Source organism: Cuculus canorus, chromosome 1, assembly GCF_017976375.1.
Source record: "Cuculus canorus isolate bCucCan1 chromosome 1, bCucCan1.pri, whole genome shotgun sequence".
In the NCBI taxonomy this organism is placed as follows: Eukaryota; Metazoa; Chordata; class Aves; order Cuculiformes; family Cuculidae; genus Cuculus; species Cuculus canorus.
In genome coordinates this window covers 97874080-97895302 of record NC_071401.1, presented here as the reverse complement: position 1 = coordinate 97895302, position 21223 = coordinate 97874080, and the positions used below count along the sequence as shown (strand labels likewise).

The following is a 21223-nucleotide window of genomic DNA, read 5'->3' as shown; positions in this document are numbered from 1 at the left end:
ACCTCACTGCAGATGCCCAAAGCCACCTTTGAAACAGGTTTCTAGTATTTCAGTCGGAATACTTCTACAGACAATCCATTTCTGCTTATTATAATGATTCCTTTGACAAGAGTGATGGAGAAGAAAACTCCATGTTATCAAGTCTTTAGAATATACAGAAGATAAGATTTTCAGAAAAGGGAAGAATCCTCAGAGCTACTGGTATAGCCTTCAAACCTTCACCACCATCAACAGCTTGGAGGCTTTTGCAGATTAAGAAACAAATGCACCTCTACTAAGGAAACACACACTCACGTGCACACATGCTGGGCTGGGGGAAGGGAAAGAGACACTGGGAGGGAGGAGGAGGAGAAGGAGGAGAAGGGAAGAAACAATCTAGTACCTCCCATATAATACATCCATCTATCACCTATACAAGAAAGTTACAGGTAAGTCAGAAGGGACCCACACCCAGCTTTTGGTAGTATTTCACACAGCTTACCTTCATAAAAAGCCTACCCAGTCTGTGCTATGAAGACAGATGAAGGAGAGCTGTGGCACTGTCTTCTCCTTTTTCCATGAATTATTAACTCTACCCTAGGATCGCTTTGCTGGCTGGAGAGCCGGGAAGTTTCCTTGGAGAAGCGTAGAGCTCTCCTTCTCTGCAGCACTGTGTGAGCATGAGCAGACTGCCAGCACCACAGCAAGGAGCAGCGGTGTTTGCAGGATTAAGCCCTGCCTCAGGATCATGCTATCGCAAGGCAAAAGACAACCCAAACGCTATTTTTGGATCTTCAGCTGTTAATGCTGCATCTGCGTTGAAAGAAGAGGAACTCTGCATTTAGGTGGGAGGCTCCAACACAGTTAAACTGGATTTCCTCCGCTGCCTAGCAGTGAATGGATAAGAGTGCTCCTGCCCTGCTTTTGTCAAGAAGCAAAAAAAACAGTCTCCCCTAAACTCCACTACCTGAAGGAGACAGGGGAACATGCCTCTCCCGGTGGTACAAGGGCAGAGAGTTTCACTTCCCACATACAAAAATAACCATGTAAAACAGTGCTGAGGACACCAGCTTAATCTTCTGCGCCATAATCCTAAGAGCATGGAAAGGTGTAGCAGCGCATGGAGAGGAAAACGCCTTTGCTTTTTTCCTTGCTGTACCAGCCAGGTGGTGACTTGCCACGGAAAAACACATGTTGCAGACTCCTTACTACCCACACAGATTATCTTTTCCAAGCACACAGAAGTTAAAGAGATTAGGAAAACTCTCCCATTGACTGAGGTTTTTTATGTTAGGATTTTTTTTTTCATTGTTGTTACAGTTAAAAATTAGCACATGATTAGCAAGCAATGACATGTTCCCCTCTACTATATACTCGAATTCTTTATGGGGACTGCAAAATAATTGGGGGGGGGGCTGCAGCTTTTGTTAGAGAGGAAGCACAAAGAAAGCCCACTTAATTCAGAGCTCTTTTGCGTGAACAGGAATAGTGCCATCCATGAGTTTGACAAATTGTGCACACTGTCTATATACTATATGGACAAGTGTGCCTCTTCATTTATGGAAAACCATTTCAAGCAGTTTGTCCCATGACAAACAGAATGTCAAGTAAAATGCCTCACTCCCTTCTATATCACACAAACAAAACATGACATATTTCTGAATTTTAAAAGAAAACATGTACTGATGTCAACATTTCATTTGCAGAAAGACGGATACTCATCTCGTTGGAAACCAAAGCTTGTTAGAGTTACAAGTTATTCTTCCAATATAAGAATATTAAGTATTGGAGCTGCTAACACACATTTCTCAGTTTAACTAAATCTGCTGAGCCACAAGGCTAATCGTGTAATCCTTATGCCTTGCTGCAGGCAATTACCGTTCTGATGATCCAGGAGGCAAGACACAAAATGGAACCCCACAGCCTGTCATGCAGTTCAGAAATAGAAAGCTACAGAAAACACAGCAAGAAAATTTATTCCCCAAGCAGCTATGTTGTGCTCGGTGCTCCTCCACAGCTTCAGTGTTTAACAGAAAAGACTCCTTTCAGAGCATATGAAAATCCCTTATATTTACAGTTAAAAATCCCAATGTATCAACAAACACTTCCACTTTAGTCAAGAAGAAATTTTTTGTACTTACAAGAAAAAGACTCTTAATAAAACCTGGAAATAAACTGTAGGAGCAATCACTCTCTCTGCATGCAAGCTCTGCGTATATTTAATGCATAGGAATGTTTCCTCTTATCTGACTTCCACTGTCCGACTATCAAAGACAAAACAACAGGCTAGCATGACATAAGAGATCAGGAAACAAGAGGCCAGGGTCTTTTCCTTCCTTTTGTTAAAATAACAAGTAGAATAGCACAGGGACCAGCTCAGAGCTCACTGTAACACATTTTAGCTAAAACATGAGCTGAAAAAAATCACACCAGCACATAAGCACAGACTGAGATCTGATACACATTAGACTATGAATTCTGTAGAAAAATAGGTGCAAGCCCTCACCACCACCTATGCAACAAATACCTAAAAGCAATCAGTGCCTTCAAAATAATCACACTTGATTTTGCCACAAAAGCCATTAATTATCACACCTTATGTTGCATAAAGCTTCCCAGCACCAGAGCAAGTACAAAATACCAACCACTGCAAAACCCATCCTTTAATAGACACCAATTAGCCATCCATTTGCATAACCTCTTAGCTATAATTGGAGAGTTTTGCTTCAATTTGAGGTAGATTGTCTATAATTAGTTTGCATTTAAAAACTAGCATGTGCGCTATGTTATTGATTTAAGGAAATACTGTTTAACTTACATTCCTCCTATGCCCAGAAATCAAGAAAGAACAAGAAATCATAATGAATCCACTTCATCTTTTGGTTTAGCTGACCTGCTCTGGTGAAGGAGGTGATAAATCTGCCCACTTAAAAACTATATGGGAATATTATCATAAGGTACTGAAGATGTGAACCAGCCCTGTAAAAGTCCACAAGTCTTGGTTGAGAGAGAGCGATATGCCATAATCAAAGCAGTAATTTGTTCAATTCAATATCATCTGTAAACAACTTAAAAATAAGATGAACATTTTCCCAGGAAAGATGTTCTAATTGTGTGCAGCTGTGAAGTCAGCACATCAGCTGTGAGTGTACTTGTGCTTTCACTCCTTATCATGTGAAAATGAAACTTTCTCACCTTGCTCATCTTATCGGCCTCGTCAGATGACTCCAAGTCTTGCGCTTCTGCCTCCTCTGGAGCTGTCTCAACAGAGCTGTCTGGGTCGCCACAAAGCGAGTGCCCTGCTGAAATTGAGATGTGCGTGAAAACCCGATCACCATCATTTCCAAAAATTCAAAATGTTGGGTGCAACAGATATGCAGTTCCCATGAAGAGCCAGGTCCTATCCTGTGCACAAGTACATGCCAACAAGATGTTATGCCTGAGGCACTCAATGACCTCCAAGGACTACCTCAGTTTATAGCAGGGGACAGACTTAACTACAGGTGTAAAAATAAACAGGTTATGGCCAGACACATTATTTAGTTGGAAACACAAAAGCCGATTCAGAGATAAAGCTAAAATGCCACATTGAAATTCTTAGGATTATTATTAGTTTCTTGGTTGGCAAGCAATTGCCTACCTTTATACTTCAGTGATTTCACATGGAAACTGCAGTATGGGATGGGCAGGCTGTGCCAAGAAGCAAGCAAGCCTTGTTAGCCTTTCCTCTGAGTTAAGTCAAACGTGACGATTTTAAATTGCTTGCAATTTTAACCTAACACACCCACCACCGAGTTTCCATCTTGATTTTTAGGGAAACCAAAAATTCAGTTTTAGCAGTTTCTAGCAGCCTATTACATTAACTCAAAACTAAATTTCATTTCCACCAGCACGTGGCAACAACTATGCAAACCTATGTCCAAGCACTCTTCTGGAGACTATGTTGTTGATGCAGCTAATAATTCCTTTGTCGCTTCTTATAAGTAAATAATGAATTACCTGTAAGCGACAAAAGAAAGAGCAGAACTAATCCTAGCCTGAGAGCTCTGTGCACAAATAACTTTCTTTGGGATCTCATTCTCCGACTCAAATAGCTGTAACAAGCAGCATTAGCCATTCTTCACAAATTTCATTCAGCTTCTAGCTATGGCAAATTATAATGACCAGTGATGGAATGAACTATGCCAAGAAACTGCTGTGTTCAACCGAGCTTCAAGCAGCATAAGGAGATGCTTTACAGCAGCTGAGTCTAGATGCTAGTTCCTTTTATCTTTTCCCTCCTCGACCCCATAAGGAAGAGTTTTTGCTGCAGTGCCACTCCTGGGGCTGGATGAGGAAGGGTGGTTTCTGAGTACACTTCCCTGCCCACATCCTACCACACGAACAGGACAGTTCCATTATGTTTATTCTTCAGGTAATACAGAAATGCATAATCAAAGTTAAATGGATGCAGCAACACAGAAAATCTCCGTTTTTTAAAACCCAAGACTCAACAGCCATTGACAGAGTCAACACAGACATTTTCCTAAGATTTAACAGTGATTCAGCACATCAGATGCAGCACCATTTCTATGTTAGTCCCAGATGCTGATTCTTGTCTTGTTATTTTTCAATTAGACATTTCAATTTAGGTAAGTCATGTATATTTGTCTATAAGAAGCACTTGGCTAGAAAGCAGTGCTGTGAGTAAAAAGGCCATCATGATAACATACATCTGTCACATTGATATATTTCAGAATGGCCAAAAAGGACATAATAGCAAGGATGGTCTTTTTAATTCAGATAAAATAGCTGACTGCTTTCAAAATTGAGATTTTGGAGAAAAAATGATCACACACATCTAATATATTTGTTTATATTTATACTGGACAGAAATATGTTTCATGATACAGAAATTATAGTTTCTAAGAAATACACTTCCTAAATGAATATGAAAATTATATTTCGCTGCCTTCTGTGCAATTGAAAAGGCATTGCTCTTTTTTCAAAGAGTTTTATGTTAACACATAATTTTGGTTCACAAACACATCCTAGGTAAGGTTCTCTACATCAAGACCGAGTGCAGAGATCTAGGTCTGGGTTCCTCAGTATCCAATTTTCAGCTGCTGTTCTTGCAAGCTTTCATCCACAATTACCAAAACCTATTTGCACAACTGTACAAGATTTCCACTTTATTGAATCTGGAAATAACTTGGAAAAACTGGACTTCAGAAATCTGGAAACAAATACAGAATATATTCAGCATACTGGGACAGAGCTACACTGGACATCAAATGAAATTAAAAGGACATAAAAGTATTCCATAGCTGAGCTTCTGGAAGACATGTCTCTCTTCTGAAAAGCTCTCTTTTACCTTTTAGAAAGATGACCTGCAGAGGTTGTTTATTACCAGAAAATCTATTTGAACAAGTGTTTTTTCTGCAAGAAATCAGGTTTTCTGAGTCTTGCTTAGATTTTATCACTCAGACTATCATCTTTCTGGTCTCTCTGTTTAATGTGTGAAAAAATTCTTAAAACCCTTAAACTATCCATTAAAAAATAAGAGAAAAAAAACTTGCTCTGTGTCATAGTTTGCTTTGGGCAGTCTGTGTTTATTCATTGCAATTAATTTCCTGTTATAAGCTGTACGAAATATATCCTACAGCTGTTTCTCGCCCCAAGCCAAGGCAAATAATATTTGTGTGGGGGTTTTGGTTTTTGCTTTTAAGCTACCACTTTTTCTTTTCCTGTATATTAAAACACCACTTAATCTGTTTCCTGCAGTATAAACATTTCTACCCAGTAGACAGCAATCTTTCACCTACACCTTAATGAGCAGTCACATAATACATGTGCTCAGGGCATTTCTAATGTCTTAAGCTGCCAAAGCCAATGTCGACTTTAGCAGGTTTATCTGCTGGTTGTTAAACATAGGCAACCAGTTCAATAACGCCACACGTTCCTGCCTTTCCAGTTACTTTCGAGTTACTATCCTATTTCTGTCAGGTTCATTACATCATTTTATTTTTGCCCTGTAAATCTTTATTTAGCTCTGCAAGGAGCATTGAGGATGACGTGCTCATTTCCTTCTGCAGTACCTGAACACTGCCCAATCACTACCAATTGTGAGTGGTGATAATGCATGGGCTTCACTTGACATTAAGGGACTGGAAATCCAAAAAGCAGCAGGAAAAAGGGGTCAAAACCATGTGGCCACCAGCATAAATGTAGGTCACATGAGCTCCCAAATTGCCTCAGCAGTGTAATATCCGTGATATTATGACAAATGCCCATGAAATAACTCCTACTTACAGCTAGAGCTAACAAAACAAAAGGAAGTCTTATATCACTGCAGCAAAGGTGCTGGGGCTTAAAGGCCTGGAGAAATCACATAAAGCTTAAGCACCATGCCAATACTTGGCTAAAATTTTCCACGGCTGCTGTTTCCAATTTGCAGGGTTGCTGTCACTCGAGATTTTAATGAGTCTTCCATGATGCTTGGTACTGCTCTTAAAGCCCCCTTCTCGGTGCCAGATTATTTTTTTTAATGCCATGGGAATAAATATTCAGACCCAAGCTCTGTCAGCTGTGGTGCAAAGCTCAGAATCGTGAATCCAATTAACACGAAAAGCAGCAGACAAATCGGAAAATGCTGCATCTTTATGCCTTCTTCCCAAATATGTGGAATGAGCAATACTGAATTTAGTCCTCTCGGTGGCAGCAAGGGGGAAGGGCTGGCAAGGGCAGTCATCCACCAGCCTGTTACACCGTGAGGGCCAGAAGCATCGACAGGCTTGGATGGTTGAAAGCGCTGGTTCATAACTTCAAGGTGCCTCAGTTTCCTAGGCAGGTTGTACTATGCATCTCAGTGCCCCACACAACACTTTGCCATGTGACTGAGGCAAAGCTCCGCGAGTGCCGCAGCCATCCAGCAAGTGTCAGGGACCATGGGGCTTAGCCTGGTGTTCTTCTTCACCCAACTGCCACCACTCACTCCCTGCAAAAGGTGTATTGTGCTCCTCTGTGATTCTTTCACCAACGAAACCCAGCGATACTGGAAGTCAAATACAGTGACGGCTTAATCACGTTCAGTGAGAAACAAGGAGTGTCCTCCGTGTGAGCTGAAACCACAGAAGAAATACAGAACAGGCAGAATGTGACTAACCCAGCTGAATCCCAACCAAGACACTCAGGTGTCTGCTCCTACGAGAAGTGCTGTGAAGGTTTCAGTGGCCAAGTGCTTTTAGTGGCTCATTTTTGTCTATAGTCTTAAAAAGAGTTATTACCTACTTAGGCAGTTCAACAGCAGCTTCATTAAAGAGAAAGCGTAATTTCTAAATGCTAGAGAATGTCTCTGTTATGACAATGGAGCACCTTTCAAAAGAGAATCTGTCATAAAGGAACAATTTTAATACAGATTGCTAGGGAATTGTCTCTCAGATTAAATTTTTGAGACAAAATTTCACCTATAAATCTACCGTAAAGGTAAGGATGTATTTTTTTTTTATTTTTATTTTTTACAAAATGCTTGTTAGCTTTGAAACACTGAAACATAAAAGAAGAAAACATCTTTCTTTACACTAGGGTATTCTGTCCCATCAGGAAGTCCCTCAGAGTTGATAACACCTCCAAAGACCTGTAAAATTCAACTACAACTATCACAGTTATAGTCAACTGAGCAACCAAAGAATGGTATAGGAACAAACTGGGGAATCTTGCCTTTCCTGGAGAGCTACAGGAAAGCCCCATCATTCTCTTTCCCTTTCTATTGTTTCTCTTTCCACTTCAACTAAGTAATAAATTGTGCAAGTAGAGAAAAATCTATGCTCAACATCATTCAATTCATTCACTCTTCTCAGGAAAAATGTAGATTCAATGAAACCTTCCCTGAACCAACTGTAACAGTCACTTTTAACCCTCTCCAAGTTAAGAGCCTAGTCAAACACTTGTCTTATGCTTGAGTAGCCCCTTTGGAAGAAACAGGACTTCTCATAGATGCAAAAATGAAGCATGTGCTCAGGGATCTCGGAAAGCAGGGATACTGACATCAGAAAAAGCAGCCTTTCCTTCCGCAAGTACTGTGCTGCACGTCTGGGCTCGCAAAGCCGGCAGGGGGAGCGGCAACACTGTAAGAATATTAAGATTAGAAATCTGTGAGTAAGGGAGCAAGTATGCTTACTGCAGCTAAATGAGAAGGGTCAGAAACTAAAGCCACAAAGCAAAAACTAATGTGCTAATAGTGACTCTGCTTATTTCATCAGCAGCTCAGGCAGACTTTAGAAAAGCCAAGAATGAGACCTCTGAGCACAATTCTGCCTGAGGCCACATCCTTCAGCTCTAGCTTTTAAGCTTTAGAAAATTTTTTGTGATTTTGTGAACAACAGTTCTGCATGTCTCTAATTAATTACACACAAGACCCTCAGATTGCTGCTGCAGTAAATGTCCCCGGAATTGTTAAATCAAGCACTGAATGATAACTACTTTTTTAACATGCTACAACAGGTATTAAATTAGTCATCTGCCTCAGGCAAATAACCCTGAAGAAATCAAGGTTACTCTTAGTCTCTGCTTGTTCTGAAATCCAAATTACTTAGCCGGAAAGGAGCTGTGACAGGATGATGATGGAAGGAATAGTAGTGGCCATTCTTAAAGTTCAATGAAAGTTTGTTTCTGTTTTATACCATAGTCTTTAGAGTGTATGTTAACTTCAGTCTCTGTTTCTCCTGCTTTCAGAAGGACAAAATAATAGACTCCTTAAAAATACCTTGCTGCTTCCTATCTAGAAGATTAATATACCTATCCAAAACAGCAGTATACTTTCTTTATCATTTATATGTTCTATATGGTGATTTATATGGCTCACAATTATCCCTGCAGAGTCATTCCTCATGCTAGAGGTCTCCAAAACGCAGGAGCATGCAAGGTCTAAATCTCAGAAACTCTACCCCAGGTAAAAAAAGGTTGTGAATTGTGGGGAGACCAGAAACAAGTATGGATACTGCTCCTCACTCCCATTCCCAAATCCCAAATTCCCTTCTCATAAGAAAATATCTTGTGATTTTAAGAAAATGGGAGGGTCCTTTCCAGCTTTCAGCCTCTCATTGCCTGGATTTAGTGGAGCAGAATAGGGAGGCATAACCCTCCTCACAGAGAGGGGAGACAGCACTCACTGATCCTTTTAGGCAATAAGGAAAACATGCTGTGGGGCTCCAGACAGAAGGAGAGCTAGTCCTCCTCAACCAGATTTATGCAGACTATGTAAGCAGGAGAGAAGACTGAAAGCTAGGAAAAAACAATAACAGATAAAAAGAACAAAACTTTTGGATCTGCAAGCCTGATGCAGTGCAAATTCCTAGGGGAAACATATATCTCATATCCAAGATAGTATTTTTCACATCAATTAGAGATATAAAATCCAGGGTCATATCAAGAATAACCTATTACGTAAACACAATGAAGTAACCACTGCCACAGAGCTGATTTGCAGCACTAGCCTCAACCTCAGTGTACACAAGGTAGTTCCAGATAATGAAACAGCTGTAAGAGACATCGTATTTAACAAAAGTACTGGCAGTCACTTCAGAGAGGTCAACTCCTAGAAACAGCCCTGCTTTGAGTAATAAGGCATTAGGAAGTCTTTGTTTAAAAAAAAAAAAGTAGCACAACATCTTTCTGTTGAAAACATACCATATGATCTGCCTCACACAAAAAATCTACCCTTTGCTGCCTTCACAGACGATGAGGCATTGCTATGAAGAAGATAATGACAGGATATCAGTATAATCAGTCAACCAGACCCTCAATTTCTGGAGAAAGATGTGCCCACAGGTGATTTATACCTGCTGGCTTTCTGGCCCAGCAAGCCCCCCTGCTGAAAGGGGGGCTACTCTACTCCAGGACTGAAGAAAAAATCTGCATGCTATAAATAAAGCATATAACAGAAATCACTGAGCTGATTTGCCTAGCCAGCTGAACTGCCAGTAATCAACAAGGACACAAATAAATAGGTCAGTGGGTATTTCATACTTGACTGCTCTCTACAAGAAGCTGTGGAGCCAATACCAAAAATCTGAGATACAACCACAATCTCACAAATAAAAGCATGTAGCCCTTTTTACAGTTTCACAAAGATTCCATTTTAGGTAACAAATCCCTGCAAAAGCAGACGGCCAGAAGAAGAAAGGCTTCAGTAAAACATTGTGTTCTACAAACACCTCAATAGAGAGAAATTGATGGGGAAGATCAAAACACCTGCATCCCAATTGCATGCCCAGGTACAGATCCTTGATTTAACTCCCACCTCAGGCTAAGTCATCCCAAATTAAAGCACTGGCACTGTTTAGCTTTAAACACCATCTTCATGTCATTCTTCAGAGGCATATTTCATACGACAACTGCAGGAGCTTTCAGAAGCTGCCAGCGACACCTGCACATCTGCTGATGAGGTATTGCGTTGCTTCTACTAGTTAAAGAAGTATTCCTCTCCCTTTGAGGAAGGGATTCCCACTTCAACTTTTGCTTGTGTTTTGAAGGAAAGTAAATGTCAAGAGACCTCTAGCTTCTCTGCTGCCTGTCACCTGAAAGAGAGAGTAAAGGAGCTGGCTATGTCACACCAAAAGTGAATGGCAGCTGTACCTCAGAAATCTGAGGGTAAAAAGAAGCCCTGAAGCTTATCACTGGTCCTGGCAAGCCGTTGAAGAAGCTTTGACCCACCAAGACAGTTCACATGTTCAGCACCAGACATGGAAAAACAAATGGCCATTCCAGACCACTGAGATAACCACAAAAACCCAGCTCAGGAGAAGCTTCCAAAGGAGGACAGACATGACTCGAGCCGGGAGCAGCACAAAGGAATTAGTGTCTACAAATCAGCAGAGGCTGGAGGTATGCTTTTGCTGTGACATGTCCATCAGCCACGTCCCATGCCTTTGTTTCACATGGGATACATGGGGTTATTGCTGGATAATGTTAAAAGGCAAACGCCTGGCTCTTCAGGCACATTTGGCAAACCGTGCACTATCTCACCCTCAGTGAAGAAAAGGACCCCTTGCACATCCTCAAAGTAATGATGCAGAGAATAGACAGTGGCAAAGAAACTGCTTTCTGAGACCAGCTGTTGAAACTCTGTGTTATGAATTGCGATGTTCTTCCTTGGAGATCACTATGTTGCATAAATACAGAAGTCCCAGTTCCCAATTCTTTGCACCCAGAGCACCCTCACTTCAGTGAAAACCTGGGGTACGAGGACTCAGCACCTGAGGTTTCAGTGAAAAAGCACAGGCAAGCACAAAAGGATGGCGCCCACAATGAGCTGGTATTAAGTAGGAAATGGGGGCATCTTGTGGCCAGCTATAAAAATGCACAAGATGAGGTTGATTTTTCAGCACAAAAGCCTAATTGGGAAAACTTCAATGAAAGTTAAAAGGGGAAAATGTCCTTCTGCAAAATTTTTAATTTTAGCTCACCATCTGATACCCTACATGATGTTGCTCTTATCAGTCCCCTCAAAGTTATTTGCAATAAGCTGTTCTTAAGCTTTCTTGTTCACGCTATTCCACTTGCTATGAATATTACACACCCCAAAATCAGACCAGCCCTCCCTGTCCCCACTACATTTTCCCATCACATGAACAATTACATTTTTGCTAGATCACTTTCAGTAAATATTTTCAGCAAAACCATCAAGAAATGCTGAAAGGCAGGCTGCATCTCCCTGACCCTTTGCAGGCAGAGATGAGTCAGCTTGGTCCTGAGCCCAAACAAACTGTCTTTCACTGTGGTTCATTTTCTCCAGCTCAGCATCATGCTAATGCACTGACACTGATCTTGGGTTAGCTTCCGAGCGCACCCAGACTCATGTGAGAAGCCCCTACAACGAGTGATTGCAGCAGTTAAACAGACAGGTCCTGGAAGAAGGTTGACTTTAAACCTGGTGAAAGTGCATTAACAGCTCCCATTCCACTCCAGCTTTTCATTCCAAATTCCCAAAACAAAACTGTTCCAAAGTTGTCAAAAAAATTATTTTGACATTTCTTAAACTTTCACTTCGGGGAGAAAACAAAGAATTTTCACATATTGAGACACCATTTACTTTTGACTGGAAGTCAAAATTTACCTCAGCTCAGAATAGTTTTGATTATCTAGAAACTACTTCTGTTTGTCCATTCCATTCATTTTTCCTGTATTTTAAAGTATCCCAAAATGCTAAAGCAAGTGCCCAGTATCCTTTTCTGGTCTCAAGTGCCAGAGGTATTTAGAAGATGGCAAGTAAGACTTGACTAAGCAGGCAAGAGGACTCATGGTGCAGAAGCTTTCCTGCTATTCCAGTGCAATTCCCAGCACTGTTGTCTTCCAGAGTTAATGGCTAGCAACCACCAAGGAGGCAGTCCTGCTCTTCTGCAGCCATTTCTCTTTCCCCAGCATGGTTGTTTGTCCTCAGTTAGTTAAGGAAGCTAAACCAGTGGCAAACAATTCCCATTTGCTAGAGATTAATTTTCTGTCAGTTCAATTAAGTGAACAGGTCAGCATGGTGGGGAAGAACACCCCCTTGCACCGCAGTGTGCTGTGGGACCAGTTAGATACATTTGGTTGTAATGTTAATCCCTACCTTTAGGTGTTTTGAACTGTCCTTGTGAGCTATTATTGCATGTCATCAAACATACAGGACACCTCTGCTCCTGGCTAATCCTAGAGAGGGTTAATACTTATCCCCCTTCCTTCCCTGCCATACATATATCCTGTGGGCAAATCCAGAGGTAACGGCACCTCCTGAGCAGCCCAGAAGCGAGCCGTCAGTTCTGTGACTCCCTGGAGGAATAGCTAGATGATGTGACATGCATTTTGTGATGACATACATTTCACAGCCTAACCGTGTACAGTTATCGTTCATTGCTACCGCTGATGATACCTTACAGCTTCCAGAACTCCCTCATATTATCTGCCCGGCACATTTAGACTGCAATTCCTCTCACTTTCACCGTGGAAATTATGTGCAGGGATCAGTAAGATTACACCAGCATATTGTAAGTGTGAATCCTCCTCCTGGTAATTTGTACATTGAACCCAATACCTTGATTGCTTCCAGTGAATGCCAGTGTGCTGTCACTCAAGTCAGATGGGTTTTCCAAGCGACGTGGTGGTGGCTGCATTAGTTTCTGCCCTTCTTCTATCTCAGGATAGGTGCGCACAGTAAGACACAGTGAAGGCTGAACCAGGGCATCTTTCAGCAAAGCCGAGTCCAGATCCTCAGCAGCTTTCTTGTTGATCTCCACAATTTCATCACCAGCTTTTAGGCCTGCAACACAGAAGGAAACAGGTAAGACAGGCACAGAAATGTTTCTGCTACCCACAGACAACAAGAAGCTCAGCTGGGCGTCAATGAGGTGCCAGACAGCGTTGTGTCTAGACATAAAGTCAGCATTTATGACTGCAAATGATACTGAAATTTGACAGAACCCTAGGAGATTTGTTGTCAGACAGTACTCCAGTACTATCCCTATGAGCATTGTGCCCAGGAAGTCCCTCACAATGTATCAGCAACAAGACATTCCCTTTTCCTACCTCACTCTGTAAGGGAACAGCCACTGTACGGCATGCCACCCTACACAACACATTGCTCATAAAGAAATATATACTGAAGGACAGTCAGACTTCTGAGCACTGCACACAGGACAGCAGAAGGATGGAGTAACCAAACAAGTTGATTCTTGCTTTTAACTTTCCATACAAGTGAAGGCTTTTACTGGAAATAGTCACCTACCCAAACCCTAGGAGGACAGAAAACATTTCCCACTCAGCTGGGGCATACGATATAGACTTCAGCTAGTTTCCTCTCTGGCCCTGTCTGAATCATGTCCTAGCACACAGATCCACAAAAGACACATTTTAGTGCTGGGTAAGTTGTTTTGGGTTTTTTTTTTTTCCAATCTGATTTCAGGAGCTATTTATAGCACCAGCGCCCAAGGGAAAAGGGGATCTGCAGAGGAAACAGCTGATTCTGCTCCCTTCAGGGGCAACACAGCAATGCCAACAGACGATGTGCAGTCCTACAAGGTGGCACAGGAAACTTGACCTTTCCCTCAGCCAGCTGGGCCTGCTCTCTGAGTAACAACAGCAAATTGGACCATGGTTTAATTCCAGATAATCTTTAGGTTCAGGCAGGCAGCAGTACACCAGAGCAGAGCAGTGCTGACTGCCCCAATCACTGGGGCTGCTCCTGCCTCTGCAGCTTTCGTCTCCTCTTGAGGGTGATGCCAGTGGTCCCCTGTAGGCACACCTCTAGGAACCAGTCCACTGGGCACAGCCCGTGGGAAAGCATTCTCTGCCACCAATGGACACCAATCTGCAGCAGGACTGCTGCAGCATCTCAGTCACCATCCCAGTATTTACAGGGATGAATGCTGGAATTTACAGGGTCAAAAAAGCTGCTCTGTGGGGGTGACCTGCCTTCATGTCATGGGATCGTCTGGTTGGGCCAGCATGCAAAGGATGAATCTTGCCACCCTTAAGCCCAGATGAGAGGCCTGATTCAATGAGCCTGAGCTGCGAGCAGAGCTCAGCTCTAAGCTCCGGAAACAAATTACCTACCCACATTTGAGAAAGAAATGTGGTAGGGAGGGGGCTAAAGAGCTTCAGTCTTCTTTAGGAAAATGAAGATTTTTCTAAATGCATGTAATTGCACTCAGAATCTGCAGTGTGGCGTGCAGTTTCAGGGAGAATAAAATGAACTAGATAGAATAGCTATGAAGTAAATGGACCATAAAATCATATTTGAAATAAGGACAAAACAAAGCAAGTCAAGCATTTCACATTATTTCATTTATTCTACTTAGCGATGCCATATCATAATAGTAGCATATTAATATGCCTGCAACCATAAACATCGTATCTGGGGCTTCATTTACTCTTCGTAATCCCTCTTTTGAATCATTTGGGATAAAGCATCATGTCTTTCTCAGTAAAATCAAGCACCACAAATTCCAACAATGGCCTAGCAAACACAGACAAACAGAAAAAATAAAAAGATAAATCCTAAAGATTGTTAGGAGAAAATAAAATTTAAGAGATTTCTAACTGGAGAAAAGATTGAAAAAGAGATACTGTCTCTCATCTGGTTAGACTTTAGATAGAAAGTGCAGTCAAATGTAAACATGAATGTAAACAACGGGGGGAAGAGAGTTTTCTGCTAACACTGCGTATCTTGTCATAATATTCTACAAAATATTGTTCATATAGAAGTGGATTTTTATATCAATTATGAAAAGCAACGCACCACTGAAAACATGCTTTAGCGTTCTAGCCCCACAGGAGGCAGTCAGTGTTCATGCATTCATTTAAATTGTTGTTCAAACATTTCATAAAAGCAAAATAAGGGAGCCCTGCTGAAATCGTACCACCCTCACCCTCATATTATCTTTGCTCACCACAGGAAGCCCACAGGTGTTTATTTCCCTGTGGCAGTCTGTCAGAGAGCTGCCCCCCAGCCCTATTCAGGGCTTTTGGCAGAATACCCATCCTGTCAACCAGGAAATCATATGGGGCTTTGGTAGGGTAAGGAGAGACAAGAAACAAAGATGGTCTTTTCAAGCTCAGTAGACATATGCAGCAGCCTCCAGAACCACCTATGTGGTTTTCTCAAGACAGGGTTAGAGGCTACAGCTGAGTGAAAATCCAGACTTCCTGCAGCCAAAACTGTTCCCTCTTCCCTGCCCCTTGCTTCTTTCTTCCCAGTTTGTCTGCTTAGCCCTGTCCCTCCACTGTGCCACTTCTGCCACTCGCTTCGCTGCAACAGAAGCCAACTCCTTTTTTCAGTGGGTCAGAAAATCAGTCACACATTTCTGCCACGGCACTTTTCTATCAAGATCGTGAGCTGAATCGGCTCAGAAGAGTGTCAGAGTCAGTGCAAGGCAAAGAAATAGAACACTGTGGGGGACACCAGCCCACACTGCTTTCAGCAACAGCTAACTATTGAATAAGTTCTCCAAGATCATATAACCAGTCACCAAGAAAACTCTGGAGGTGTTTCTGAGGACTCTGCATACACTGATAGGTTATGAAGAGATGAGAGTCTTCTCACCCTTCACGCCCCCCATGTTATACTTCAAAACCTCTTTAAGTTTCAGCTGTCCAGCTCCCTGAGCAGCCCATTTGGTGACTGCTTGAGCAGCAGTGCTGGCACATTGGAAAGAGCAATGAATGGGAAAAGCAGTAAAGGATGGGGGCATAAGGACTGACCTCAGCTTGGGTAAGCTGCAGTAAAACGATATCCTGCACTGCCCGGGGATGAGCCCGGCAGCCTAGTTATCTCTACCGGTTTCTTGTCCAAGCACTGTCATGCTTCCTGCAAAGGCTGGAAGCAAAACTAGAGGCAGTAATCCCAGCCACAGAGAGCACTACAAAGACTTCTACTGCTCCTATTTATCTTGCAGCAACTGACTTGAGACAACCTGTGCTCCTCTTTCTAGCTATAAGGGGCATGATGACTCTGCTACACACAAGGTCTGACACAAAAAAAAAAAAAAGAAACTAACCCTATAGCCCAGGAACCAAGAATGGAAGAGTCAAAGAGATGGTTATAGTACACGTTCAAAACTGTCACAGAGAGACAAGGCTCAACTTGATCCCTTCACTCAGTACAAACGGACACGTGTTCAAATATAGATGTTTTCTTACCCACTGTCAGAAAATATCAGTGTGGTCCAGCCCACAACGCTTTATTTGTGAAGCAGTTTTTAGCTAATAACAACATCTCTGTACTTGAGCACCCATCTTATTCAAGAAACCTGGCTCTCTGCAATTTCCACCTCTTCCTAAAGATCCAGTCAGTGCTCAAAAGAACTCATTTTTGTTGATGTGTAAGCAAAATCAATGGAAACCCTAAATAGCCCTTCAGAAAATGATATGTGGAATTGCTTTGAACATTGGCAGAATCATATGCAGCTTTGTGTCAATTCAGAAGGAAATTATTTTGAAGGTGATCATAGCTGATTTTCTTAATCTGTTAAATAAAGAGGTACAGGCACAGTTTGGGGTTTTTTTGTGTCAGACTTCATATATAGCAACTCAGAATTAAAAGTGGTTGACTGTATAGTGTAGCTGATCCCAAAAGCAGAACAGTCATGTATTCATTACCTCAAATTCTTCCCAAAGACTATGATCTCTTTTGGACTGGGACCCTGTTTTGGCATGCTCATAATGCTCCCCTCCAAACAAGCTCATAGTCTATACAGGATTAAACAAACAATAACAAAAGCACTTTAAAAAGTCTTTTACCTTTCTTGAAAGCTAGGCCAGTCTCTTTGACGCCGTTCACATAGAGCCGACGAATCCCTTCTTCTTCCACAGAGGACAGAGAGAAACCTAGGAAGATATCCAGTGAGACAGTTAAAAAAAAGCCAATCACTTCCAGCATGTCCTAACAACTACATGCATTACAAGTAAGGCTGTGTTGTCCCTGCAGCGAGTCAGGAATTCCTCCCTTCTCTATTCCGATAAACCTTTACAAATGTAAAGGGAAAGTTAAAAACTAAAAATGAATTTCACAAAAAGCTGAATTGAATTTTTGAGTTTATATATGTTATCTACAGCTTTACTTGAGGATAACATAGCTGCAAAACGTTGGAACAGATTGCTAATTCTCTTGCCACAAAAGGTCACTTTAAGAAGTTTTGCTGTTTGAAGGCAAAAGCTGCACAGAAATGTGGTTGTGACCCAAACTGACAAAAGCCAGGAAATGGAGAGCTATGGCTGACATTACATCCTGAACTCAGACAAGGCATAACAGCACCTGATAAAGCAGAATGGCAACTTCTACTTTTTGAAATTCCTGCACTGGAAAAGTTTGTAAAAATGCCACTTCTCCTTCTCCCGTTTTTTATTCTCAGCTGCTCCTGGCACAACCTGTTACTTGCTAAGTCTCAGCTCAGTGCACGTTTTATAGCTATGTTGGAGACCTGTAGACCAGCCTTATAATGGAAGCACTGACACAGCCTTAATTTAAACAGTGCAAATGGTACAGTTACATATGGTTTCCGTGACTCTCCTGCCATTTGTGTCTGACACTGTGCAAGATAACAATGTGTAAAGGAAATACAATGTGGTTAGTTAAATAGGGTTTATTTACTTACTGTTGAGAATTATCTAAAGCAGAACATTTGCCTTTCTGAAACTTCATTACTCCCTAAATGGGTGCAGGCAACCATTTTCTCTCTTTTCTTTCCAATTAGAAAAACATTTACAAACCTCTGGGGGCAGGCATTCGTTTGACATGGAATCAGCCACCAGCCAAGAGGAAGCAGATGTGCTGGGAGCCTATTCCAACGTTAGCACTCCCTTCAAGTTGGTGCTTACGGATGAAAAGTTATTTTTTTCATCCATCATTTAAAAAAAAAAGAAAGGAGGGGGAAGAATGTGGCAGCCTAGAAGTGAGGAGCATATGGCCCTTCATGACTTACTGAGCTACTTGGAATCTGTATGCGAGCTTCTCAGCCTGAACAAAATGAAATTTGTGAAGCTCACTCAACACACCAACTTTGGCAGAGACATAAACTCTTGACTAAACAAAAGAGCAGCTGTGAAAAAAAGTATTGGTTGTCATCCCTGCAAAGCCTACCTGGGGAACCTGTAACCAGCACAGTGAAGCATGTCTAGGACTGCAGTCTGAGTCAGCACAAATTATCAGTTACTATTACCATCACCCTTTTGCAACTGAAATGCGAACTACCATACAGTTAAAACAAGGCTGAGATGCAACTCAAGTTGTAACTATGGCTAACTGAAGAGATTAGCACACCCAAGCAGTCGAAAGCTCCCATTCTCCTTCATGAGAAGACCTCTGCCTCCTCCAGTTTGTCAGGGCTAAGGGCATGCGTAGTTGCTTTTTAATTTGGCTTTCATTAAAAAAAAAAAAAACATCCAGAGTGGAATGGGTGTAAGGAACAATTACCCATGTTATGATAAACTTTAAGAGATGAGAGATGGGCAATTGGCAACAGCTTTGAAATGGTCATCTCACAAATACATTTAATATCTCTTCAGACAGGGTATGTGACCTTACCCCATGTATGGATAAACTGTTTTATTTCTGCAGTTGTGACATGGCTGGATGCAGTTAACAATTTGAAGCAGCATTTCTGTCCCACTGCAGTGCCGGTGCCAATGCTTCACAGTAAAGCAGAGCAGTGGAATCATCCAGATGGGAAATATCTCAGCCAAGTGTGTGTGTGTGTGTGTGCGCGCATGTGTGTAGATATATGTAGATATATACTTGCATATACAAACATATACACTTGTATCCATGCATCTATGCAGAAACATGCATGTGTAGTTTGTATATATGCATGTATAGTACATGTGTGCAGTTTCCATCCGGCTGAGTCCTACAGGTGCTCCACACAAACGTGTACTAGGACTGCATAAGAGGAAAGGCAGGAGTGGGTGGAAGCGACAGTTGATTGCATAAGCTGGCTCCACTGGCAAAAAGATTATTATCAAACTGTGCATGGTCTCTGAAACACAGATGTGAAGAGATGGGTGGTGACCCAGACAGAACCTTTTCTTCACTACAAAGTTTTGATGACAGGAGAACAAAAGTCTGCATCTATGACTGCACATGGCCTCACCGACCAAGCACAACATCTGAACAAATCTGCCTCTAGAAAATTACTTTGTCTCCCTGAGACAGACAGTTGCTAACAAAAATGCCAGTATGTTCCCAGTAGATACAGGAGCTGGAAGCAATAGGTTCTTACTGCCAGTGCACCCTAATTCCTGCCCACACAACCTGGAGGCTGGTACCAGTGAAAGATGCAAGAATATACGTGTCCAAGCCTCAGCAACAGCATCACATTGACAGATTTAACACTGGCAATGTCTAACACTGGCCAGACATTCTAGGAGTGCCTCTTACCACAGGCATGGTGGTGGGAGTGGAAAAACTATGAAAAAAACCCAGGTGAGCTTTTTCTGAAATGCTCTGCTCCGTCCTCTTTATATCACTTGAACTCACAGTGTGCTCAGGCATGATGGTGAAGCTGCTCTAAAGGCCCGCTAGTGCCTGAAAGGGCAACTCTACCCATTCCCCAGCACCGGGAGTTCTTAGCTGGCTCAAAATAGTTTGCAAAGCCAGCAGACAGCTATTCGCTTTTTTATTATCTTGCCTTTCTGCCAGGCTAGTGAGCTGAACTGACCTGTTGCACCCTTACTGAAGACGTTTCACCACCCTAACTTTGATATTAGGTCTGTTAAATGGAGATAACAGTACTAAGTCTACATTGCTAGGATTAATGAATAGCTGCTTCCAAGTTATTCAAGGTGATTTACAAGTATTATTATTGCTATAGCTGGCATATAGCAAGCAACAGCAACAGGTAATGTCGCCAATGATTTTCATAATCCCAACCGTTTTCAAAATGAAGACTTCCAGTTTTTCTGGAGGAATGAGGGCACAGGGAACTTGGAAATATATTTAAAATGGGCAGGAACTATAAGTCTAGAAAAAAGCTGCACAATAAAAAAAAAAACAAGTAATCATCTGAATAAGACGTCCCTTAAGTGATCTAGACATTTGGTTTCAGTATTGGCTCCTGAGCCTCTTCCCAGCGCTTGCTTAAGTGTCAATGAGGGGCTGAGCCTTCAGTGCTGCCCACCTGACTGGGAATCAATCAGACAGTCCTGCTCATGCACAGACTCATTCAGGTGAATAGATGCCTGGTGACTGTCCAGTCATGTTATTGATTTAGTTTTTTTCAGTAACAAGAACCCTTATGCAACTCTGTTAAAAAGATTCTATGCTAAAATTTTAAAGCCCTGATCTTTGTTTTGCCATACGTTGTGAATGTGTTGGAGAATTCTCTCTGAACTGTAAAAGTATGGATTGGCAATGCTAATTCTGTAGAGAGACTAAAAGAACTAAAAACTCAAATGTACTTAACATAACGAGATAGGAAAGCATCTCAGGAGGAACCCCAGCCTTCCGCAGCACCAAGACAGGATCAACACTTTACCTCTACTCCTCTGCACACACACATTTCAGCACATGCTTATCACTATATGAACACATAGTACTGTTTCTATGAGACACGTACAGACTACAGACATTTGGCTGCCATTTAGGGTCAACCTAAGTTTTGCCATTTTCGTTCAATGAGAGCCAAGTCAGGTTTCTGAGGGTGCATTTAGCATTCACTCCCTGCAGGGCTGGAGTCACTGAACAGATACATCCCATGTCTCACACAGCTGATCTCATTTCACAGAAAATGACAGTGCA

At 41.9% G+C, this 21223-nt stretch overlaps 1 protein-coding gene across 9 annotated transcripts in view; it reads right to left on the bottom strand.

Moving 5' to 3' along the window:
• The window catches only part of TIAM1 (TIAM Rac1 associated GEF 1), a 191928-nt gene that overhangs the window by 21482 nt on the left and 149223 nt on the right, over window positions 1-21223 (bottom strand). For 7 of the 9 annotated variants that reach the window (XR_008450732.1, XM_054071824.1, XM_054071811.1 and 4 more), the window contains 3 exons: window positions 17230-17316; window positions 13028-13252; window positions 3175-3281 (listed from right to left, as the gene is read on the bottom strand). Coding sequence is in view for 8 of the 9 variants with exons in the window: in XM_054071824.1 (XP_053927799.1) it covers window positions 3175-3281; window positions 13028-13252; window positions 17230-17316 (419 nt within the window). In the remaining variant the exon portion in view is untranslated. The remainder of the gene's footprint in view (window positions 1-3174; window positions 3282-13027; window positions 13253-17229; window positions 17317-21223) is intronic. The other 2 variants (XM_054071847.1, XM_054071856.1) reach the window with 1 other exon arrangement.